This window comes from Sceloporus occidentalis, unplaced genomic scaffold (genome assembly GCF_023333645.1).
Source record: "Sceloporus occidentalis isolate IW3139 unplaced genomic scaffold, rSceOcc1.0.p SCAF_1, whole genome shotgun sequence".
Taxonomy (NCBI): Eukaryota; Metazoa; Chordata; class Lepidosauria; order Squamata; family Phrynosomatidae; genus Sceloporus; species Sceloporus occidentalis.
Window position 1 is genome coordinate 19,730,993 of NW_028316981.1, and position 25,891 is coordinate 19,756,883.

At 41.7% G+C, this 25,891-nt stretch overlaps 1 protein-coding gene across 1 annotated transcript; it reads left to right on the forward strand.

Annotated features, from left to right (window-relative positions):
* Positions 1-405: 405 nt before the first annotated feature.
* LOC149321054 (zinc finger protein RFP-like) lies at positions 406-25,778 on the forward strand. Its single transcript, XM_089515037.1, has 7 exons — positions 406-857; positions 4,500-4,595; positions 7,916-8,215; positions 12,735-12,757; positions 15,525-15,637; positions 20,374-20,433; positions 22,310-25,778. The coding sequence occupies exons 1-7, from the start codon at positions 423-425 to the stop codon at positions 22,924-22,926; spliced, it is 1,644 nt and encodes a 547-aa protein (XP_089371163.1). The 5' UTR covers positions 406-422; the 3' UTR covers positions 22,927-25,778.
* The last annotated feature ends 113 nt before the right edge of the window (positions 25,779-25,891 follow it).

Consider the following 25,891-nt stretch of genomic DNA (forward strand, 5'->3'; position numbering starts at 1 on the left):
TTTTCTGGAATGCCCTCCATTCTGCGGTGCCTTGTCCTCCTTTGACATTTGGTCACTTTGGCCATAGGGTCCCTGAAAGTGAAAGCCAACTTGAAGGCAATGAACAGAATCTCTCAGCTGGCATGGCTAGTAGCTACAAGTGGTAGAATTAAAGTGGTGTCAAACTGTATTATTTCTACAGTGCAGATGCACCCTGATGAGGTTTTTGGTTTGAGCAGGTGGGTGTGTTGCATCATTCCAACCCCAAAAAAGGGATGCTTTTTTGCTGAGTTGGGAAGCTACAGATCACCACCAGAGGGGGTGGGTGGGTCAGAATTAGCACCCAGCACCCAGCCCCCCCCCCCCCCTTGTATATAAGAGGAAAGGGGAGGGTTTCTTTCTTTCTCTTTCTCTTTCTTTGTCTTGGAAAGCAAGCAAGGATCATGGCTGCAGCAGCATCAACACCAGTGCAAGCTCTCCAAGAGGAGGTGACCTGCCCCATCTGCCTGGACTATTTGGCCAACCCAGTGATGGTGGTGGGCTGTGGGCACAACTTCTGCCAGCCTTGCATCACCAAGTACTGGAAGGGCTGCTTCCAAAATGTCTCCTGCCCGCAGTGCAGGGCCACATTCCCCAAGGCCAGGCTGGAGGAGAACAGGCAGCTGAAGAAGGTGGTGGAGGTGACCCAGAAGCTGGCCAAGATCAGCCTCAAAGAGACCTCCAAGGGGATGGAGGGCAGCCTCTGCCAGGCCCACCAGCAGCCCCTCAAACTCTTCTGCCACCAGGAGGGAGTCCCCATCTGCCTGGGCTGTGACAAGGGGAAAGCCCACCAGGGCCACCAAGTGGTCCCCATCCAGGAGGCTCACCAGGAGTTCAAGGTAAGAGACCTTCCAAGAAGGAGGAGGAGGAAAAAGTCACATCTTTCAAACCAGAAGATATATCCAGGGGTAGTAGCCTAACACCCAACATCCACAAAACAGAGATTTTGGGGGCATAGAGCAAAGTACAGTAACATCCCAAATCCACAGGACTGGAATACCTTTATGGGACCAGCCAAGAGGCACACAATACATGCTGCAAGCTTGGAATATTTTGCGCGCATATCATGAGATATCTTGGAGGTGGGACTCAAGCTTAAACATGGAATTCATTTTTGTTTCCTATAGGAGTTTATCACACTGGGGCTAATTTCGGCATTAAAGAGAGATTAAAGCGCATTTAAAGCATCCCACAAATAAAGCAAAAATGGCAAGTTATTGCGCAAATGATTATCACACGTAGTTGTGCAAATAAAGTGATACCGGAAATGCATTGTCTCTGAAATCCCTAAAGTAAAAAGATATGCATTAATTTTTCTTTGTGATCACTTTAATGGTGGGTTTTGTGCGACATGTGAAATCGTTTTGTGTAATTATGCAATTCTTCTGGGATATTCATGGGATAAACTCCCGATCTCCTTAGTGTGATAAACTCCATAGTCTGGTAAAATATCCAGGGGTAGCCCTATTGGCCATAAAGCAAAGCACAATAACACCCCAAATCCACAAAATAGGGATTTGGGGCACAGTGCAAAGCACAATAACACCCCACATCCATAAAACAGGGATTTGGGGCATAGAGCAAAGTATAATAACTTTTGGGTACAATGCAAAGTACATCTACAAAACAGGGATACCTTTAGGGGACCAGCCAAAATGTACAATATACATGTTGCACAATGGGAACCAATCAAAATGCACAATATACAGGTTGCAAGCTTGGAATATGTGCATATTATACTTAATGAGATAGATTGGAAGATGGGACCATATACATAATGAGGTATCTTGGAGTTGGGACCCAAGTCTAATCAGGAAATTCATTTTTATTTCCTCCAAACATAGTTTCCTGTACACATATATTTCCTGGCCACATGACCTGAAAACATATCCAGGGATAGCCCTATTGGCCCTATAGCAAAGTACAATAACATCCCAAATCCACAAAACAGGGGCCAAGCCAAATTTGCACAAAAAACAAGTTGCGAGAGGAAGAACTCCCCGCTTTCAAACAGAAGACATATCTAGCAGTGTTGCCAACAAGCCTCGAAGATAATTCCCCAAGCGTTTGGCCAAAACTCACCAAATCCCCCCCATATCTCACCAAATACTTATTTCAACTCTCAAAATTACCATTAAAACCAATCACCAAAATCACACCAAAGGCTCTGAAAAATACCCATTTTGGTGTGAAAGTCACCAGATTGGCAACACAACAATAATTGACCATAGTGCCTGGTACAATAATACCCCAAATCCACCGAACAGTGATCCCTTTATGGGGCCAATCCAAAAAAAATGCACAATAGAGATGTTGCAAGCTTGGAAGATTGGCATATTTATTTTATTTGTATGCCACATTTCTCACAGAAAGGGACCATTTATAAAAACTTTACAATAAGAATTTAAAAGCAATGAAAATCATTTTACTAAAAAGCATATAAAATTACATTAATATACAAAAGTTTAAAAAGCATAACTATAAAACATGCACCCTGTATAAAAGCTATTGAATGAGATACCTTGGAGATGGGGTCCAAGTGTAAACATGTTTGTTTCCTATACACATAGCCTAAAAACATATCCAGGGGTAGCCATTTCAGCCATATAGCAAAGCACAGGAACATTCAAAATCCACAAATCAGGGATACTTTAGGGAGCCAATGCAAATGCACTAAATACATGTTGCAAATTTAGAATATTTACATGTATAAAATGAGATATCTTAGAGATGGGACCTAAGTCTAAATGTGAGATTCATGTTTGTTTTCTATGAACATAGTTTCCTATACACATATATTTCCTATACACAGGGGTAGCCCTGTTGGCCTTGTAGCAAAGTACAGTAACACCCAAAATCCACAGAATGGGCCAACCAAAAACACAGGTTGCAAGCTTGCAATATTTGAATATATATAATGAGATATATAATCTCATTATATCCCAACAGGCCATGTCCTTTTCCAGGACGTGCTCCTACATTTAATCTTTCTGCCCAGGAGGTAATCCCAAATGTCCTCCATTTTGAGCATGACGAAAAAGCATAAATGTATATTTCTGTGCACAATTTTAGCTTTTATTTTCGGCCCAGGAAGAATTCCAAAATGTCCTCCATGTTGAGTGTGACTTAAGAAGCATGGATTTATATTTCTATGAGTGTTTTTTAACTTTTATATTCTGTCCAGGAGGAATTCCCAGGTGTCCTCTATTTTAAGCATGACGAAGAAGCATGAATGCATATTTCTGTGAGGGACTGTAGCTTTTATTTGGTTATATCCTCCATTTTTCTTGAATATTCTACATCTTGAGCATGACGAAGAAGCATGAATTTAGATTCCTATGAGAGCTTTAAGCTTTTATTTTCTGCCCAGCCAAATTCCCAAATATCCTCCATTTTGAGCATGATGAAGAAGCATGACTGTATATTTCCATGAGTGTTTTTAGCTTTTACTTGGCCAGGTCCTCTATTTTTCTTGAATGTCCTGCATTTTGTGCTGCTTTATCCTTCTTTTGCGGTTTGGACATCTGGTCACCCTGGTCCATTGGCTATTAACCGTGAGCCTTTGTACCATTTCTCTCTGTGGGAGCACTGGTGTGCTATGCCAGAGTTTCGGAGGTTATTTTTTCCCCAACAGGCCAGAGACCGGCGCCAGTCTAGTGGCCACCATTTTGAGCAGCACTGTGCTATGGACCCTGTCCTTTTCCCTAAAATAGGAAAATAATGGTGATGGAGGATGCTTTTGACATATATCAGTCCACTGAGGAATGGGGCAAAGGTGCCATTTTGTCCTTCATCCCAGGCAGCAAAGTTTTGTGAGGACTTTGACCCAAATAGGTAGATTTCAGGGGTGTAGCCAACTGATCTCAGCCATGGAAACCCACTGGCTGACCTTGGGCGAGTCACACTCTCTCAGCCTCAGGGACAAGGCAGTGGCAAACCACCTTTGAACAAATCTTGCGAAGAAACACCCATGATAGATTCTCCTTGAGGTCTCCAAAAGTTGGATATGAGTTGGAAGTCACACAACAACAAGCCTATTGGTACAGCCAGTGGTTTGAGCATTGCACTAGGACTCTAGAGACTAGGGTTCGATTCTCTGGTTGGACATGAAAAGCACTAGGTGATCTAGTGAGGCTGACCTCAGAGGAAGGCAATGGCAAACCCTGCCTGAAGAAATCTTGCCAAGAAAACCCCATGATAGGGTTGCCACAAGTTGTAAAGGACTTGAAGGCACACAACAACAACCACCACCAGCTTTGCTCCCCAAGTGCAGTGACTGAGTGAACATGGTTGTAGTTGTACCAAGTAGTCTCTAGTGCACAAGAGGAAGAGGAATGTGCAAAGAAGCTGCAACTGGATTAATGCTTCTGAAATTAAATGTCCCCCCCCTCTGGACCACGTCCTGACAGCTTTAGGTGAGGCTTGTCTTAATGTGGAAACAAGCTAAAAATCTCATTCTCCTCCTCCCAATTTTGTTTTAGGATAAAATTCAGAACCAATTGGAATATTGGAAGAAAACAAGACATCGTGCTGAGGTGTGGAAGGAAGCAGCTAAATCATCAATGAAGGAAATGCAGGTAGGTATATATATGTTCACAGAAATCTGGCCTGTGCAAGGAGACCTAGGGTTGCCAGAGTGAAAACAGTTCCTATAACTTCTTGATGATACAAAGGCTGCTTTTGTACTGCAGGAATAATGCAGTTTGACCACACTTTAGCTGCTATGGCTCAGTGCTATGGAATTATGGGAACTACAGATCCCAGGATTCCATAGCATTGAGCCATGGCCATTAAAGTACTGTCAAGCCACATTATTTCTGCAGTGCAATGTTGGATCATATGTAAAAGTAGTAGCAACAGAGTACATCCCGACATCCTCCCCATAGTAGTGCTGAGATGTTCTGGGGAAAAATCATGCATATTAGAGAATAAGTGGTACTGCTACCTGCAGTACCATTTACTCTTGCATTATCCATCATCTTGCTGTATTAATGAAAATTCTGAATTTTATGATTTAAAAAATATTTTAGTGTCTTTGTAACTTTGTGGTATTTATGTTCCAAAGCTAGAATGTGAGAACCACATTCAAAGTAATTTTATTAAAAGGCAGGGTAGAAATAAAATGTAAAAACCCTGAGACTTTCTGTACTGAACTGTGAAGTAGCTTTTTCATTTGCACACAAAAAAAGTTTATGGGGGAAAAACGACAGCCCTCCCCTACTGTTGATGATGTCAAAACAAAGATGTTTAGCATTAACAGTCTAAATAGTTATTTTCAAACACTAAGAAATATTCATCATTTCATATGGTACGCCTAATTTAAGACTATCCCATCTGCACTGATGCAAAGAATTACTGGGTGCAGAACATAGGGGAAAAATTCTGTTGTTCCAAAAAAAAAAATTGGATGCAATATATCATACAATTCCCCTGTTGTTGGGGCTTTTTTTTTAGTTGGCTAGGAGAGGCACCTGATGAGAAACATGTTTCTCTATGATTTGGAGGGAGACATGAAGCTTGATAACCACCATTTGATAATCATTTTGGTATATAAAGCTCTTCACCTGTAATTAATTGCTGAGAAAGCCCTTTTCCTGTTTACAGGGTGGAAAAAGCAGGGATAACCTTCTTGGTCATAAGAAAAAATTCACAAATCCTCATGATGGGCATACCTATAGTAGGACAACCAACCAGCCACAAAAAATTAGGTGTAAACGCCTAAAATCTTCACATCTCTTCATAAGGCAAGGTGTTACAAACTTGGAAATGGGCTTAGAAAGGGGATGACTGTGATCTTTATAATCAGGTTTGGAAACAAAACCAGTAGCAAAATGCAGTTCAGGTGTTATGGCTACTAACTTAAATAGCAATTGTACTTTTAACAAGTGCTCTTTTAAATCAAGTTGTTTTGTTTGAACGTATGTTATTTGTTTCTGAATGGCATTTCTTGGCAACTATGAAATAAAGTGATTAGAAAGGAGCAGTTGATGCCAAATATTCTTCTAGCAATGGACAACTGCCAATAAACTGTTAAAGTTAAAATCTTTAAATTCAAACAGTCATTGTTGTTCCAGTAGGTGGGTTGGAAAGTAGTAGTACTACTAATAATAATAATGGAAAGTAGTGGCTGCGTGTTGCTCCTTTGAGGTCTTTGATGTGAATACATAACATGGATGTTTGAAAGAACCATAACTGCCATGGCTCTAACCTAGGGGATGCTAGGATTTGTAGTTTGCATATTTAGGATTCATTAGTAGAAAGCTTTAACTCACTCTTCTGAAGTACAGTGGGTCCTTGTTATCCACTGGGGTGTTGTTCCAGGACCCTCCATGGATAACAAAAACTGTGAATGTTTAAGTCCCATCAAATACAACGGCATAGCAAAATGGTATCCCTTACATAAAATGGAAAATCAAGGTTTGCTATTTGGATTTTTAAAAAAAAAAAATTTCAAGCCAGGGATGCTTGAATCCGTGGATAAAAAATACGTGGATAAGGAGGGCTGACTGTATAGCACTGACAAGGAATTATAAATATCTCAACCAAACTACAGATTCCTGGTTTCTGTAGGATGGAGCCATGCCAGTTAAAGTGGCACCAAACTGTTAGAACTATGCAGTGTCGAATGTTTCTGGGCAGCTGTGTTGTCCATAAAGCAAAAACCCACAAAATCCAAAATCTATCATGCAGTGCTGCATTTATTGGGCCAATCACATTTCAAACAACATTTCAAAGTTTCACTGGCTTTTCTATCAGATGAAAGCTAGATAGTAAAAAGCATACAGGAGAAAGAGTGTGACGTTGTAGTCATGGTGTCTATATTTTAAATTCTGTTGCTATAGGAAGTATGTGTGGACATAAAGAGCCCCCTCCCTTATTCCTATAAACTCAGTGGGATCAAAGGTAATAAAACAGAGCACCCCCTGTCTGAGATCCATATTTGCATCTGCCCAGTAATGAAACTATAGAAGACTGTATGATGGAAAATCATACAGTGAGTTCTGGTAGGGTTTGGTTCCAGGACACACACACCCCCCCCCCCAAGGATAACAAAATCCATGGATGCTCAAGTCCCATTAAATACACTGGCATAGTAAAATTGTGTCCCTAATACAAAATGGCAAAATCAAGGTTTGCTTTCTGGAATTTATTTTTTTAATAATATTTTCAAGCTGTAGATAGTAAAATCCATGGATAAAGAATCTGTGGATATGAAGCGTCGACTCTATTCCCCATTTCATAATGAAAGTCTCTATATTTTCAGGTATGGAGAAAAAATTGGGCATTGAAATTGCAGAGCCAAATCAGGGTTATGGGTTAAACCCACAGAAAACAGTTTCCAGATTATGATGACAGAAAATTTGCTTCCTTACCCGTAAGATTTCCCTGTTTGTGGCTAAACTCAGTATCTTCAGATTATTATTTTTAAAATCTTTTGCTTGCTGAAGAAGCCGGTGAGCATCAAAACCTAGCATAATGTATTTTGCATCTTTTGGTTTGCCCAGTGAAAATATCACTGCAGGATGGGTTTTTGGTTTATTGTTTTATTCAGTGCAAATACGTTCTACCTTCCTGACATCTTCTTAACTGCTGAAAATTGTAAGTAATTTATCAAACTATGGGTCTCAGGAAGAAGTGACTGGAGCCTCACAAGCAGGTTGGATCAGGTAGGCTAATGGCACTAGGTTTCAATTGGAATTGCCTCTGGGCTTACTGAGAAGGGGAAAGACTATAGACTAATTGATTTCTCATTTTGAAAATACAAGCTTTCCTCCAAAATTAATAGCTTTGTCCAGTTTGAAATGTATAGCTTGCTTTGTCTGTGGAGAGAAGGGAGGAGTAGATGGAGGTTTTTCCCCTGTCTCCTTGCTTGCTTGTTTCTCTCTGTTATCCAAAGATAGGAGATGTGAAAGATGAATTATCGGCTGAGGTTGAGCAGTTCTGTCAGTTTTTGAAGCAGCAAGTGCATTTCTTGCTGCCCCATCTGGATGCCTTTCAAGCATGCCTCACAAAGAAGGTGGAGGAATCTACCAGCAAATACACCAGAGAAATAGACCACCTCAACAGTTTTATCAGTGACATTGAGAAGGCCTGTGAGCAGCCCTCAGCTGAGTTGCTGAAGGAAAAATCCCGACTAGAAGGCATGATGAGTAAAGAGACTAAGAGGTGGGATCAGTTCATGAACGAGGACATGAAGGTGAGAAAATGGCAGGGATGGTCTTGTTTTTGGGCTTGAGGAAGAAAAGTCTTGTGTAGCGAGTGTTCTGATGTTCAGTTTTCAAACACCATGCAACTAAAGACCACACTAGACACTGTCCTATTCACACAATTATCTGTTTTGTTTGATTTACATACAGACATTTTTAGACTCCTTTTCATTACAATCCCCCCTTAAGCAGCTTACCATTTTGCAATATTTAAACCCTCAGATATGACTAAGGCTGCATCTGTGCTGCAGAAATAATGCAGTCTGACACCACTTTGACTGTCATGGCTCAGTGCTATGGAATCTTGGGATTTGTATTTTGTGGCAGAGAAGATTAATATCTCACAAAACTACAAATCCCAGAATGCATTGATCCAAGGCAGTTTAAGCAGTGTCAAACTGCATTATTTCTGCAGTGCAGATGCAGCCATAGGTATAACGACACAATGGCGGGATACAGACGGGCAAAAAGGGGTGTATTCATGACGTCATGAAGGTAGAGCCTTCAGACGGCCCTTACCTGAATGCCGCCATGAACACGCCGCCCGCACGCCCCAAGCGGGAAGAAGCGGCATTAAAAAGGTGCTGCTTTTCTCCGCTTCTTTTCTGTTTGATGCGCAGCTGCGCAGCTCCGTCTGTAAGCTGCTGCACCGGTACGCCAGAATTGCTACGCCGCTAATTTAAGTTGCCCATTTAAAAGCTCCGTGTCTGCTGCGTCGCATAATGAGTCGGGGTCCTGGAACATGCGCAGTTTGCAGTCAGGCTTTAATTGCAGCGTCAGCTGCCATGCAGGTGTGGAAGCTGCAGCGCATTTTAAGACTCGTAACCCTAACCCTAACCCTAACCCTAGAGCAACATGTACGCATGCGCTGCTTGGAAAGTTTGGACTTTAAAGTGAACCCCTACACACATTCCTGTGCCATTTTCACCTAACAATAAAAACCACTAAAACTGTAAATATTTACATATATACAAGGGAGGTGATGGGGGATGGCAGGGGGACAGCGGTGGCAGCGGAGACAGCTGTAGCTGTGCATTGCAGATTCAGCAAGAGCGCGGGGACCAAAGGAGAGGAGGCATCTATGATGCTGGTGACACTGGCAAAGTGCAAGCGGACAAGGATGCCAACACCAGCTGATCACCAGCTGGCAGAAGACCACCATTGTTCTTGGGCAGAGCGGGGGGAAAAGTTTTAAAGGGGCTTTGGCACTTTAAATGTGCCCGTAGGCTTTCTGCCGCCGCTGCTTAGTGCTGCAGCTGCGCACCCGCCAGCCGGCAAAAGAAAAAAAAAGCCCCGTTTTTGGCCACCCGTGAAGAAGCTGCCTCTCTCTTTGCAGCGTCCTCCGAGGCGGCGGTTTGGAAACTCCGGGTCTGAAACGGCCCCAGGTGAGGCGTCTTCACTGCCCCCCATGTGGAAGCCCCATCTCCTGAGCCACGCCCCCGGGGCGGGCGGTCTGGAGTCTCCGTATTCAGCAGAATACACCTCCAAGACGTCTTCACCTGCCCGTCTGTATCCCGCCAATATGAATGAACTGCATAGATATTTTTAAAATGCAGACTGGAGGCATAGGAGACCCATCTGAGATGCTGTGAGGGGTAGATGGATTTATACCTCTCACTCCCTGGAATGAACCTGATCAGATCATGCATTTGCTGTTTTCATGGAGAAGAAATTTCCCTCTTGATGCAAACAGCAGTTGTGGCAGCCCTAATCTGAATCTGTACTTTAGCAGAGAGTTTAATGCCCTGTCTCTGTCTAACCTGGTCCCCAAACTTTGGTCCTCCAGATGTTTTGGACTTCATCTCCCAGAATTTCTGATTGTTGGCCAAATTGCCAAGGGCTTCTGGGAGCTGAAGTCCAAAATACCTGGAGGACCAACGTTTGGGAAACACTGGTTAACACACTTCATGGAGGAAACTGGAAAGAATTAATTGAAAAAATCAGCCCAGTAGCACATCCTTCGCTAGAGCTGACTTAATAAGCTATGTTTCACTTCTGAACCCTCTCCAGATTCACCTCCCTCTTCCTTTCACATTCCATTCCCATGAAGAGCCAGGCACTATATGACCTTGGTTCACACACAATTCTCTGCAGCTGCTTATCTTGCACTCAAGCTCCCAACATACAGTAGATAAGCAGGCCTAACTTTAACATGGCAGAGGGAGCCATGAGGGACTACTCTGACAGAAGGCAAAGGGTTAAAGGCCCCCCCCACGACTCCTTCTTTATTGAGCATCTCAAGGCCACGGTATAAAAAGGAGGATGGGAAGGGGGAAAAAGATATGTGGCAACCCCTTTAAGACTATCTGGCTTTTATTTTAGTACATGTTTTTGTGGATATATGCCAGTACAGAAGTGTATTAAAGTCTCAGGTATAAAGCATATTTATATAGTTATGGAAGTGGGATAGAATGTATTAGGATCCAAAAGGATGCAAGTCATGTTTCTTGCCTTAAATTTTAAACGAAATAAGAGCAAGGGACATAATTTGCATCTGTTTGAATCCTGTTATATTCTTTTTTTAAAGACAAACTTTATTAGTATATATAAAAAACACATCACAAATAATCAAAACTTACATTCACAACATCTACTCACATAAACCACCCTCCATCTACCTTTCCCTAAAAACACTATACATACATAACATATTACTTCCTTACTATGGAAATACTACCGATATATATATATATGTGTGTGTGTATACTGTATATAAAATACATATTCTACTCCTTATAACTCAATTAGGTTTTTAAATACTTTTTCTACATAATTAATAAACCACATACATTTATCATCTTTCATGTGCTCTGGTGTGTATCATCATCTCGTATCTTTATTTACATTTTACTACTTGTCTTTTAGTCCAGACCAATATCCCGATTTTGTTCCTCTTTGTTTTTCAAATATTGAATCAAAGGATTCCAGTCCTTTTTAAAAATCTTTCTATTAATCTTTTCTGTATTAGTTGCGTCAGTTGTCCATTTCCATATAATCTGTTATTTTTCTAATCCAGTCTTTTATTTCAGGTGTTTTCTTCTCTTTCCATTTCGCTGCATATACTAGTCTCACCGCTGTTGTCAAATAATAAAATAATATCCTTCCATAATTTCTTTCTACTTCTGCTATGTTCTATCCCACTCCCACAACCAGATAAATAAGCTTTATAAATAAAGCTTATAAATAAGCTGAGACCATAATAGATACCACTCTGTAGTGCGGCTGAGAAGTGGGTTTATAATAAAAACTGATTAGTCTTAATGCCACATTTCTATTTTCTCTCTCTCGCTCCCTCTCTTCTTTTTTGTGCTACAAGAGACTAACAGCTACTTTTTTGAAATCATGCCCACAGTGTACACTTTCAGTCTTGTGGGGGGTGGGACAATGTTGTAATTTCAATAGACAAATGGAAAAACATTGACATAATAACTAATGGAGTTTAAGAACTTTTTTTGCCCTTTCTTTCAGATTTGCAAAAAATGAGTGCTGTGTACTTACAAAAACAAATAAATAAATTGAACACCTTTCTTAGATTTCCTTGTGTTTTCAACCAAAGAATGAGAAAGCATCTATATTCAGGATGCTTTCAGACAAATGACTCCCAGTACTATGAATCAAAATGCATAGGCTGCATCCACACTGTAGAAACAATCCAGATTGACACTGCTTTAACTGCCATGGCCCAATGCTATGGAATTCTGGGAATTGTAGTTTATTATGACACCAGAGCGCTCTGATAGACAAGGCTAAATATGTCACACAACTACAATTCCCAGAATTCCATAGCATTGAGCCATGGCAGTTAAAGTAGTGCCAAACTGGATTATTTCTGCAGTGCGGATGCAGTTGAAAGCGTAGCTATTTTGTCCATTCAACAGATTTTCAGTAATCGGAAATAAAGATGGATTAAACAGTGAGAAGGCACAGTAGGGTTACAGATGGAAGACAGAGGCATGTGGTCTTCTGCAAAATTGGATGAATGAGGCATGCTGAATCTAGAATCCAAGCCTTCTCTGAAAGCACCCTTGGACTCATAAATGACCATGAGGACTAAGGCATAAATGGACTGGCTGGGTGGAAATTTCGATTCTTATCTGTAGAAAGCTCTCTGCTGCACTGAAAGATGACCCTAGCTAGCAGAATCAACAAAAAATATGTACTCCAGTGTAGTGGAGGAAGGTGAGATGGGGGAGAGGGTAATGAACCTCATGTATTACCATGTCACATGCGAGATGTATCCAACTAGTACTCTCAGATTTAGAGAGAGTTTGGCGCTCAGCATAAATAATAATAATATAATAATAATAAGTTTTATTTATAGACTGCTATTCTGCAATGATCATAGCGGTGTACAGTAAAAATTGCAATACAAAATTAGCCCCTACCCACCCCCTCATTCCCTCCAGGCTGGATGGTGACAGTTGGCCGTGGAGGGCGGGCTCTGTCCCTTCAGGGCAGTCCCGATGGAATCCATAGATACTGACTGGCACCTTTTCTTTCTTCTTCTAGGAGTACGAAACCACCGAAAATATGTATGTATCTCCTTATTAAGCCTCCTCTTTTGACATCTGGCTAAAATGTGGGTTAAATGGTGTTTGGGACACTTTCTCTTTATAGAAGCTGTAGGTTATAAGAATTAACTCCTATCTCTTATTTTTGTTTTTACTTCGGCTGTTATCTTCCTGTACGTATATGTGCTTCTATGAAAGCTAGAAACTTATACTTAAAAAGAGGTGTTAGCTCCTCTATAAGAATCTGTAGATTGTACTTTTGCACAAGGCACCAGATCCTGTCTGATCTTGGAAGCTAAGCAGGGTTGGCCCCAATTAGTACTTGGTTGGAAGACCACCAACAAAGATGGGGTGCTGTAGGCTGTATTTAAGAGGAAGAAATTGGCAAACCCACCTCTGAGTACATATTCCTTGCCTAAGAAAACCCTATGAAATTCATGAGGTTGCCATAAGTCGACCAGTGACTTGAGAACATATAAACACACACTCTTTGCTAGCACCAATGTAACTTGCTGGTGCTAATGGCACATGAGAACGGGTTATAAAACAGAACAGCTTTGATATGGAGTTTCAGTCCTTTGTTGTCTGCATGGTGGTGATATTATTAGACCAACCAAAAGATTCAAAATACATCATGCTAGCTTTCAGAGCTCATGGACTTCTTTGTCAAGAGAATCTGCTTAAAAAGGTAAGCAACAGTGTGGGAGTCACAGTGTCTAAATTTTTGCTTTGAGATGTTGTAGAGAGATTGAACCAGAAGGAAGGATCTATGTAGATGAAGAAGATAGTCCCCCATCTCCATGACCACAAGCTGACAGACAGGTGGCAAAGACAGTAATATAAAAAAAGGAAGGCAATAGAGTTTTGCTCCTCCATTTGCAGTTACAAAACTAGCCCCAAGACCTTGTATTTGTTTATGTTCAGAACTTTGTTCCTAGACACTCTGTAGGAAGTTTTCAATGAGTCTTCTCTATACTTTCAGGTCTGGGGATAAATCCAGCCATTTGACCTGACAAAACTTGTCATTAGGAGCCATATTGGATAACTATTATTATTATTATTATTATTATTATTATTACTATTACACCATGTGTTCAAGGGAGTAAAACCACAGAAAATCAAATTCTAATATACAACGACATAAAATCCTTAACTATAGTAGTGCTTGGAAGCTAGATATCTGCCAGTGTTATAAATCCAACTAATTCTGAAAAGATGGGCAAGGCTATCTTATGTCCCAGAATTTACCAGGGTTGAAGCTTTCAGTAATATATAATTATGGTTTCTGTTAGACTGTACCACCTTTTAACAAAGGTAATTGTTTAAATTTTAAAGGGTGATGGGTTCTATTTCATATTTGGTTTTTATTGTAAACTATAAATATGGTAAAAGGTTTCCAGGGACAAAATTATATCCATGCCCAGAGAATAAAAGCAAGAACACAGTTAATCTAATATATAAGAACAGCAAACACAATAGACCTGATTCATTGTTCGATGCCCCACTGATTTCTAAACACAAAAGTCAGGCTGGCAAAATTAAAAAGAAAAAAGTAAACTCCCCCCTTTGCTTCTCCTAGCTGCATAAAGCATTCCTCCCCTCTCTCCCTGTGCATACTGTTATCTCCTTTCTGGAATGAAGATTTATGTTTGCCTTTAATTCCAAGTGTCTGAAACACCAGTTAGCAAAACCAGACAGTATGGCCTTACCACCTTTCAGATATCTGCAGGTTTGCAAACAAAGTTTTGATAATAAAGCAGGCCCTGAGGGGATAGTGGGCAAAATAGGCATATTACTTATTATGAGATTAGACCAGCCTCTGCTTAAATGAGATTCTGGTACTGAATGACATTAAGAACATCATGAATTATGGCCATCATTGATATCCCTGCTCTGTTCTGCCACCAATGAATTTTGGTTGCAGTCACATAAAGCTCTTTGGAACTTACTCAGAGGAGAGATTATCAAGTTCCTTTGTTGATGGTTTCTGGGCATGAAGGCAAAACAATTTTATTTCCCATCAGTGAAGGGAGAGACATCCTTTGGATGGGCTGCTTTCCCCACTCAATCCAATAGGATCTTCATCCCTTCATGGCTGGAAATGAATGCATCACAGATAAATGACATTTTCCCTCAGGCTTTAAATAAGTTTTAAGAGTGTTTTTAAATTTAAGTAAAATTGTGTCTTTATTATTGTTAACTACTTGTTGTGTGCCTTAAAGGTGACCCTTTGGGGTTTCTTGGCAAGATTTGTTCAGAAGGCATTTGCCTTTATTTCCTCTGAAGCTGAGAGGGTGTGACTTGCCCAAGTTTGCCTACTGAGTTTCCATGGTCAAGCAAGCAAGGCTTTGAATCCTGGTCTCCAGAGTTGTAGTCCACCACTCAACCCACTACACCAGGCTGGCTCTCTTGAAATCTCTGGCAAACCTTCTCTAAACAAATCCCTATAGGTTCACCTTAGGATTGCCATAAGTCAGAATCAACGTGAAGGCACACAACACACACATATTTAAACCCCACCTTTTGGTAGAACTTTCAAAGCATTTTATGTTCCAAGGAATGATGGCACGTGAATGCTTGTGTTATATTTCTACTATCTCTCTCTCTCTCTCTCTCTCTCTCTCTCTCTCTCTCTCTCTCTGTGTGTGTGTGTGTGTGTGTGTGTGTGTGTATGTGACCATAAAGGAGTATGTAATTTTATTTACAAAGCAATCAAAGGTTTAATTTTGCATAAGCCAATCAGCAAAGTGACATTAAGTGAAATAACGTGCAAAACCTTTTTCTCCAGCTTTGATGGCACAGTGAAATATGAAGAAAACACCTTTGGTGAACTGGAAGAAAGACATTTAAAATTCGTCAAGCATAACAAGAGTGTGAAGGAAATACTGCAGAGATTTAGAGGTATCGGGGAAGGATACTGGGTTTTGGAGGGGGGAGAACAGAAAAGTTTCATTTTCTGTGATAGTCAGGGACAGGGCAGTTGGTTTCAGTGTCAGCTACAATCATTGGAAAGCCCTTGGGACACGGTGCCCAGATGGGCCTATCTGTTCCTCACTGTGGTCTCCATTCACTCCATTCCCTTTGGTCCTAATCCACACAGGTCTTAGGGGGAGAAAGCATGGCTAATGGATGTTGGTTAGGGTCGCTAGGTCCGGACTATCTCAAGCCCTGAAATTTCAGGGCAAAACTCTGAAATCTCCTCTCCTGTCTCAGAAACCAGCCCCTGGTGATGTTACAAGGGGCAGCTCCTGGTGATGACATTAAGCATCAGTCACAATTGCATAGTGTGGGCCATCCAGATTTTTAAAAAATTAAGTCATGAGGAAAATACACGCATGTACACATTTTTCAAGGGAGCACTCTTGCCTTGAGATTTCTCCCCCTTCCTGTCAACTGGAGGAGAGGTCCAGCCCATGAGCTATGGGAACCCTAACAGTGCTCTTTCTTGCTCTTGTCATTCTTTCCTTGCTTGAAAGGACAAGTCAACAGGGATGGGACAAAAGCAGGAGAACAGGGATCTAGAATTGGCAGTGAGCCTTTGCTTGAGGCATAGACCTCAACACCAGTGTTGTTTGTTATTAGTGAGCAGCTGGTGGCAATTGCCCTTCAGAGGCATTCTATAATGGGCTCAGGAGTGAGGCAAATGGCCAGATTTGGCAGTCTGCTCAGCCTTCAACCTCTCCTATGCTCTGTCCTCCATCCCTTCGCCTATCTCCTTCCTTCCTGTTTCTATTTATGAGTTTTGCATGCTGCCTCATAACATAAAATTTCTCTCTTTAAGAATTTAAATTTTATATACATTGGAGTTTGTTGTCATTGTTGTTAACTGCCTTTGAGTTGTGGGGACCCTATAAATGAGACATTTCCAAGCCTCCCTATCCTCCACTGCTTTGCTTAGGTCTTGCAGGTTCAGGCCCATGATTGAGTCCAGCCATCTGACATGTGGTCTTTCTCTCTTTCAGCTGCCCTCTATCTTCCCCTGCATTGTTGTCTTTTCTGAGTTGTGCCTTCTCATGATGTGCCCAAAGTATGACAGCCTCAATTTCTTCATCTTGGCTTCCAGAGAAAGTTCAGACTTGATCTGTTCTGGGACCCATTTGTTTGGTTATTTGGTCATCCATGGTATCCTCAGCACCCTTCTCCAGTACCAAATCTCAGATGAGTTGGTTTTCTTACTATCTGCTTTCTTCACTGCCAGCTCTCACACCCATCCATGGTGATACTTTAGTGCTCAGCTGTATATCTTTACTCTTTAGGATCTTATCAAGTTCTTTAATAGCTGCCCTTCCTATTCCTTGGTTTCTTCTGATTTATTGACTACAGTCTCCATTCTGATCAATGTTTGATCCAAAGTATAGGAAATCTTTAACCATTTCAATTTCCCCATTTTCTAATTTATGCAGATCCTCCATAGTCATTATTTTTGTTTGTTTTTATATTCAGCAGTAACCCTGCCTTTCAATTTCTTCACCTTTCCTTAGCAATTGTTACAGGTCTGTGATGTTTTCTGCCGGTACTATGGTGTCATCTGCATATCTTAGGTTGTTGATGTTCCTCTTATCTTCTCTCCTCCTCCTCAATCTAACCCTGTTCTTCCTATGATTTTTTTCTGCATACAGGTTAAACAAATAGGGTGATAGAATGCAGCCTGGCCTGAAAACTTTTCATGATCAGTGCAATCAAAGGCTTTACTATAGTCTATAAAGCACATGCTGCTTTTCTTTTGGAATTCCTTGGTGTATTGCATTAGTCATCATATGTTTGCAGTGTGATTCCAAGTGTCTCTTTCTTTCCTGAACCCTGCTTGGACCTTTGAGATTTCATTCTTCATATGTGCTTGGAGTCTGTGTTGCAGTATTTAAGGGTAATTTTGCTTTGGTGGGAGATTAGTGCTATGGCTCTGTAGTTGCTGCAGTCTCTTGTGTCTCTTTTTTTTTGTGGATTGCAATGTATATTGATAATCTCCAATCTGTTTGTCCACCATTTTGTTTTCCATATTTGTTGGCATGTTTTAATTACCACAGTCCAGCACCTGGTTTTGTTTTGGGGCTTACCTCCCTACTTACCCAATTGACACATATGGTCTGCCATAATCCACCACTGAGGGAGCAGGTAATATCCCACCCAGTTTTATCCTCATGTCTTGTGGTAGTAAGGAGGCCATGTATTTGGATTTCATAGGATATTGCCACAGCACTTAAAGTGGAATCAAAGCACTTTAAGTGTTTAGTGTCCAGAATCCTGGCATTTGTAGTTTTGTGAGGCACTAGCCTCACAAAAGGCAGAGAAGGCTAAAGACTTTGTAAAAGCACATATCCCAGGATTCCATAGGATGGCACTACAGCACTTAAAGTGGTGTCAAACTGCATTATTGCTACAGTATAGATTGGCCCTATGCACTGCAGACATAATGCAGTTTGACACCACTCACTGTATATATTTTACTATAAGTCGACCTCATGTATAAGTTGAAGGCAGGTTTTGGGGCCAAAATGTTGGATTTGTATATGACCTGTGGATAAGTCAAGGGTAAAACTTAGGGACATGTAACAAAGGATGTAAAGGATAATGCAAAGGAAAATGATGCCAGAGAACTTAAAAAATTATGTCAAGTATAACTGTTTGTCCTAAAGGCTGGATGGATGACAGAGTAGAAGGGATCCATGCTTCTTTTTGGTGTTCCCAGGATGGACTAAGCCAGGGATAGGCAACCTTTTTGAGCCAGGGGCTGGGTTGCTGTCCCTCAGACAATTCGGGGGGCCGAAGCCGGGGGTGGAGCTTCCACCCTCCGGAGGCGGGGCTGCATGCCAGGGGCGGGGCTTCCACCCTCCGGGGGCAGAGCCGCACGCCGGGGGCAGAGCTTCCTCCGAAGCCCCGCGGGGAGGAGGAGGCGTGTGCCCACCCTCTCCTCCTCTGTCCCTTTCTGGCCAAACACCCCAACCTGCATTCCAAAACACACACAACAGCACATTTGTGCATTTCACATGGCTTTACTTAACGTGGCCTCTTGCATATTTCAGAGGCTTATTCCATAACCAAACCCCTAGGGTTTAACACTTAGCATGGTTTAACATGGCTATGCATATTGAACATGTCAAGGTGATTTCACCGTTCTTGCACCAAGTGTACTTCTCAGAAGTGTGTACTTGGTCAAGGGACTTTGGTTTTTCTTCACTGCGCATGAGTTTGTAAAAATCACAGCAATTTACATTGGCCTTGCCTCAGAGGCTTTCTGATATCAGTATCACCATTAAAGAACCAAAAACACACAGAAAAGACCCTTTGGAAAGTCACACTCTCTTGGCTTCTGAAACAGTGCGTCCATGCCTCTCAAGCTGACTCGTATCATCATCATCCCCATCACCACCACACTATCACTGTCAAAACAAGGGAGACTTGTTAGCATTAAAAACACCCAGAACACACTTTGGAAGTTGACACTCTCTCAGCTTAAGAAACAGTGCCTGCATGCCTCTCAAGCTGACTCATATCAGCATCATCACACTATCACTGTCAAAACAAGGGAGGCTTGTTAGCATTAAAAGCACCCACAATAAAATTTTAAAAAACCTTGAGGCCTCTGGCCACTCACCTCCTCTTCCTCCTCCTCCTCCTCCTCCTTCTGCTCCCCCCTCCTCCTCTTTCTTCTCCTCTTCCTCCTCTTCCTTCTTCTCTTCCCCCTCCTCCTCTTCCTCCTCCTCCTCCTCCTCCTCCTTCTTCTGCTCCCCCTCCTCCTCTTCCTTCTCCTCTTCCTCCTCCTCCTCCTCCCCCATCCTCCTCTTCCTCCTCTTCCTTCTTCTCTTCCCTCCTCCTCCTCCTCCTCCTACCCCCTCCTCCATGTGCTGCGCGGCCTGGGGGCAGGGTGGAGGAGGCAGAGGAGAAGGAGGTTGGGGGTGTGGGCCCGCGTGGGGAGGGTGGTGTGGGGCTTCCCCCTTTGCCTCCTCTGCCCCAGGCCATGCGGCCCTCCTCTTCTGCCTCCGCGCGGTGGAGGAGGGGGAGGGCCGTGAGGCCTGGGGCAGAGGAGGAGGCGGCAGGACAGGGCTGGGGCTGGTCCTGCCGCCTCCGCGGGCCACCTCCGGCCCGTGGGCCAGGGGTTGCCGACCCCTGGACTAACCTCTTGCCTTTTACCACTCTATTCAGAGAAAGATGGTGGCTCATGTGTGTGTGTGTGAGAGAGAGAGAGAGAGAGAGAGTTAAATTACAGTACTTATATTGACCCATGGATAAGTCGACCCAGGTATTGGGGGCCAATTTTTTCACTGAAATTTAGACTTATACATGAGTATATACAGTGACTGCCATGGCTCAGTTCTATGGAATCCTGGGATTTGTGGTTTGTTCTGGTACCAGAGCCTCCTGACAGAGAAGACTAAGTAACTCACAAAACTACAAAACCAAGAATTTCATAGCATTGAGCCATGGCAGTTAAAGTGGTGTCAGACTGCTTTATTTCTACAGTCCAGATACATCCTCAAAGTCTTAAAGTGCCTGTTGAATTACTGATCCTACCCTGTGAGGGATCTGTTTTAAGAGTAATGTAAAGAAAGTACTTCGCACAACAATATGTATATCCTAAACAAAAGTATGAATATTCAGTGTTGTTATTTCCTCTGTCTCTATCCCAACCCATTTTCTAGGTGAGATGACAGCTGCCTTAAGAAGTGCTAGAAATGATGCTCTCAAGGACTATGAAAAAGGTAAGTTAATGAGGAGGAACTGAGGACCAACATAGGTTTGATCTGAGACACCCATGTATAGGATCTCCCTGGGGTGTGAGGTATCTGTACTGATTTTCTGTGGGTTCTGCCCTTAATGTAGTGAATTGCTGGGGGTTAGGGAGGACTATGGATTTTATTGTAGTGCTGACCTCCTGGGTGTACCAGAACTGATGACTCCCATGGTGGCTACAGAATTGAGCTTATAAAATGAGGAATTGGACAACCCCATCAAATTTGTCCAAATAGATGGGAGTGACAATCACTGTAGGAGGTGTCTCATCAGGCACCAGACTTCATTTGCCTTTTTGGGAGTGAGAGGCCATTGGGAAGCCATCCAGTTTGTACTGGCTACTACCACTAACTACTAACTGATGCTGGGACTATAAATTGGCTCAGCTTGCTCTTCTTTGCAGAGGTGGCTTTCAATAATTCCATACCTCAAAACACTGGTCACTTCTCATTTGAAATCATGTATGGGCAGGATTTTAAACCGTTGTCAAGCCCTGAAGTGAACAAATCTGACCCAGTACCGTTGCAGAATGGGCACAGCATGTTACATCCACCTGGATCACACGCACACACACACACTGACCAAAGGTGAGGTCCTAATTGGGACAATATTTAACACAGTCGCTAATTATTGTTGTGTGCCTTCAAGTCACTTCTGACTTATGGCGGCCCTATGACAGCCCAGTCATGGGATTTTCTTGGCAAGATTTGTTCAGAGGCATTTTTCCTTTGCCTCTGAGGCTGAGAGAATGTGACTAGCAGAAGGTCATCCAGTGATTTTCCATGGCCAAGTTGGAATCGAACCCTGGTCGTCAGAATTATAGCCCAACACACAAACTGCTACATCATATTAGCTGTCACTAGTTATTAATAGAAATTACTAATGTGGCTTACCCCTTTCTGAAGCTACAGCTACACTGCAGAAATAATCCAGTTTGACATTGCTTTAACTGGCAAGGCTCAATGCTATGGGATTCTGGGACTTGTAGTTTGTTGTGGCTCCAGAGCTCCCTGACAGAGAAGGCTAGGTATCTCAAAAAAATACAAATCCCAGAATTACACAAAATTGAGCCACATCAGTTAAAGTGGTATCAAACTGCATTAATTATGCTGTGTATATATAGCCTATGTTACCTGATAGCCATAACGCTAAAAAAAGGATGGCAAAACCTATTTGTCTAGTTACAAGATGTCTAACTCATAACACTGCTTTTTCTGGAATGTGATTATTGAATTTCATAACTGTGTGTATAGTCTTGTGTTTACTTGATTCAGATCTATATATTAGTTGGTAAATACCTTCAGATATATTCTGACTTATGGAGAAGCTGTTGTAGGGTTTCCTTGGCAAGATTTCTTCAGAGGAAATTTGCCATTATCTTGTTCTAAGGCTGTGACTTGCCCAAGTGGGTTTCTGTGACTGAGTAAAAATTTGAACCATTGTCTCCCAAAGTCTTAGTCCAGTGCCAAAACCACCACACCATGCTGGCTCTTTTTATATATTAAAACACACACACCCCTTCTGTAGAAGTGGAAATATAATAAGGTACAGTGTTTCTCATTCCTGTGTGGTGAACTGTCTAGTTTTCTGTGTGATGAATTGTATAGAACAATTAATAGGGTTCTGTTCTGTTTTCCCTCATCTTAATCTCACCTCGCAAGAAATTCAAAATGCAAAAATGTTGGAGATGTGTGAACCAGTCCCCAGTTCACCAGATAAAAATAGTTTGTTCTGGACCCTTTATTATATTACAGCTCTTCATTACCTTTGAATATTGGGGGTGCCATAAATGACGTGGTCACTTTTGAGCAGAGTAGTATTGTTACCACAACCTTTCTCTTGCAGCAACTCTGTCCTTTGATGGTGACACAGCATTTAAGTTGCTAGTCCTTTCTCAGGATAAAAGCAGTGTTCATCTGGATGAAAAACGGAAGAAGAAGAAGCCTTTTCATCAAAGGAGATTTGATCGTGTGCCCTGTGTGCTCGGAACAGCAGCCTTCATTGAAGGGAGACATTATTGGGAAATAGATGTAGAAAAGGGAAAGGTATGGGGTGTGGGGGTTGCCAGAGAATCTGTGGATAGAAAGGCCCAGGTAGACTGGGTAGATTTTGCCCCTGAAAATGGAATCTGGGGAATAGGCTACAATGGAGGATATATAGCATTCACTAATTCTGTATATAATAATCGACTGAATTTGCCTGAACCCCTCAAGAAGATTCAAGTGTATTTGGATTATACAACTGGCGAAGTATCATTTGTTAATCCAGATAACAATGCCTTAATATTCACCTTCCCCCCAGCCACATTTGATGGAGACACAATGCACCCCTGGTTCTGGGTCTCCAGTGGACAGTTGAGTCTCCCTTGGTCAGAGGATGATTACCCAGATGTAGAATATCTGGTGTCTACTGGGATTATTAAACCTTGGGAAATAAATGAATACATTTTCCCTGCTTTTTAAAAATCCCTGGGTGCATAACGGAACTTGGAAGGATAGTACAAAAAGCCAAATTAATTCTGTTATTCATTAGAGAGCTCAATATTTGTGTTAGCATTAGTATGGTTTTTTTAAAGTTACATTAATCATTATGATTGTCATTGTATACTTATTGAACTCATTGTATGCAGAGATTCTAACAAGATGTGCTTCATCAAATGGCATTTCCACATATCCAGTAGATTTTTGTTGTCCTTAGAAAGTGAATAAGGTTATATTAATTTTTAAAAAAAAGAATAGTTACATTTTTTTACAATTAGATAGTGAATCGGGTTATATAGCTATGATCGGATGACCAGCAAAGTGAGATAAATTGTTAAAACTTCACAGCTCCCTGCAGTTTTCTGTAGTAAACATCTCTTGTCTCCTGCAAGGAAAGCAAAATACATTACATACAGGGAAGAAATTCAGCTTCGGGGACTGGCAGTTTTTAATGCCAAAGGTACCAGAAAGACAGAAAGAAACGTTATGATAGAAACCAGTCTTCCTTCTGCAGTGTATGGAACTAAATTTCCTGTCTTGAACAAAACAATCTTGTGGCAGAGGCTTCCAACACCAACATCTTCCCAGGAATAGTACAGGCAGGCCTTGGAAGTTATCTTCTCTCTTTCTAACCCACAGGGGTCAGTGTTTTCCAGACATTCTCACTTCCATCATATTATTCTTGTGGTCTTCCTGCTTTCTCTCTGGATTATATTTTTTCCATCCTACATATCTTAACTCCTTTGTCATCCAAACCTCCTGCTTATAGACATAGCATGACAGAATTCTTCCTCACACTGAAACTCCCCACCTAATATAGCCTGGTACATATCTTTGGGAATGTCTGGAGTGGCAGCGGCCTTTTTTCCTCTGGAGGGATGCTGCAGCTGCCAAACCACACGGCTTCCCTCTGCAGGAAAAAGAGCCCAAGAAAAGCAGGTTATGTACCAATGGTGGCGACCTTGTACACAGAGCGTCACCATTGTTACGCTGCTGGTATGTTCTAGGTTTAGGGACCATGCGGTTGCCGCATGTTCCTAACCCTAGAACTGGTGCTGGTATGCCGCTTTATGGGGGTATGTACCGCGCCATAGAGTACGAGGCAGGAGCACAACATAAGAGATGGTGGCAAACTGAATCAAGAGACAGCACTGGAATCCTATGGTAAAAAGAAAAACACCGAATTTCTACATCTTCATCAGTAATGAGCAGAAATAACATGTTTGGCAAAGCTCATTAATGGTATGCCATTGTATTCCAGGGACCCAGCACTAGTTCAGTTAGAGCAGGGGTGGCCTTCTAGATGTTTTTGGACTACAATCCCCAGCCTTCCTCACCACTGGTCATGTTAGTGGGGGCTGATGGGTGGTACCATCCCACAACATCTGTAGGGCTGCCTTTACCCAACCCTGACTTAGAAAGCAAAACTAATGTCACCAGATGAACATTAGCAACCATTTTAATAATAATAATAAAAAATTTTATTTGTATACCGTTTTTCCCTAGATCAAAACAGTTTACAGACTGTAAACTATTAAAAACATTTCATAAAAATAGATAAAAACAAGTAATACAATTATACAAATACAATCATTGATAGGGTAAGGCAGAGAATCGATGGCATCAAGAGCGCTCAACTTCATTCCTCGGGGGGGGGGGGCTTAGCAAAAAAGGGTTTTAAGCCTCTTTTTAAATGTTTCTAGGGGGGGTCATGAGACGGAGCTCCTCGGGGAGACTAATGAATTAGCTGCAGTGCTTTTGATTTAATGTGTTACTTGCAAATTCCAGTCTGTGAACTACTTTGGCTCAGTTGCCAAAATGGAGTTGGCTAGTGGGGCTCTTAATTTATAAATGCTCCTCTCATTTGCTAGATGTTCTCCTCCACTTATGAGGGCTCGAGCAAGCCTTTCCATACCGAATCACTTGATTAGTTAATATTGGACTGTAAATCCTAGCATGCCTCAGTATTAGCTGTCAGGAGAAAGCAAAGCAGAAACTGAGCCAGAGAGTAGCCCCTTTCCCCATGCCTTATTGCATGACATCACAGCACTTCAGTTCTCTTCTTGTGGGAGATGGTTGTAAAAGCATATCTTTTACCTAGCTAGAAAAAAACATTCAGCAAAAGGCACACTTTTATGACCATTTCTGCAGGAAGAGAACTGAAGTGCGGAGTAAGCATGCAGAAGGGTGCTACTCTCCAGCTCCATGTCTGCTTTTTTTGTCCTGCGATAGGCTCTTTATCAACTAGGGCTGATCAGACCTACGTCCAGCAACCTCTGGAATGCCACACTTAGCATATCCATTTCAACCCATTGACTTTCAGCTTTCACTGGATGGTTCTTACCTTCCCTGTTGTCATTTGGTACATACTTGTATGCTTTTTAAAGGGAGTGGATATAGAATGTCTCCACACAGTCACTTGTCTCCCAAATCCCTTGTGCCAGGGACTTTGGCATTGAAAGGGAGCAAACCAGGCAAGCATCAGTGTCAAAATTTAAAAAAACTTGTTCAGCCAAATACGTTTTAATAATCTTTGTTGGGACACTGTAAAATAAAACAAAACTCTTGTGTTTTCTATATACTATGGCAACTGATTTTGCAACAAAGCGTTTTTTTGTTTGTTTGTTTTTGCTCACATTGTAGGCTTACTTCAAATTTTGAAAATTACGACCAAAATGTGTCAGGCTGGATAAATTAAATCCCGATCCCTTTATTTCCTTCTACTGTAGTATTAACCCATGTCAGTTTTTTTTCTGCAGCAATTTTGCCTCTGTTTCTTTTTTAAGAATTCATTGTATCTTGTACTTAGAAGTCTGCATAGTATTTTCAGTTTAAGTTACCTGTTGTTTGAAATCTTTCTAGATTCTTTTTTTAAAAAACAACTATATTTCTAATAAAAATATTTCTAATAAAAGAGCAACCTCTCACTGCATGGTCTCATTTCTCA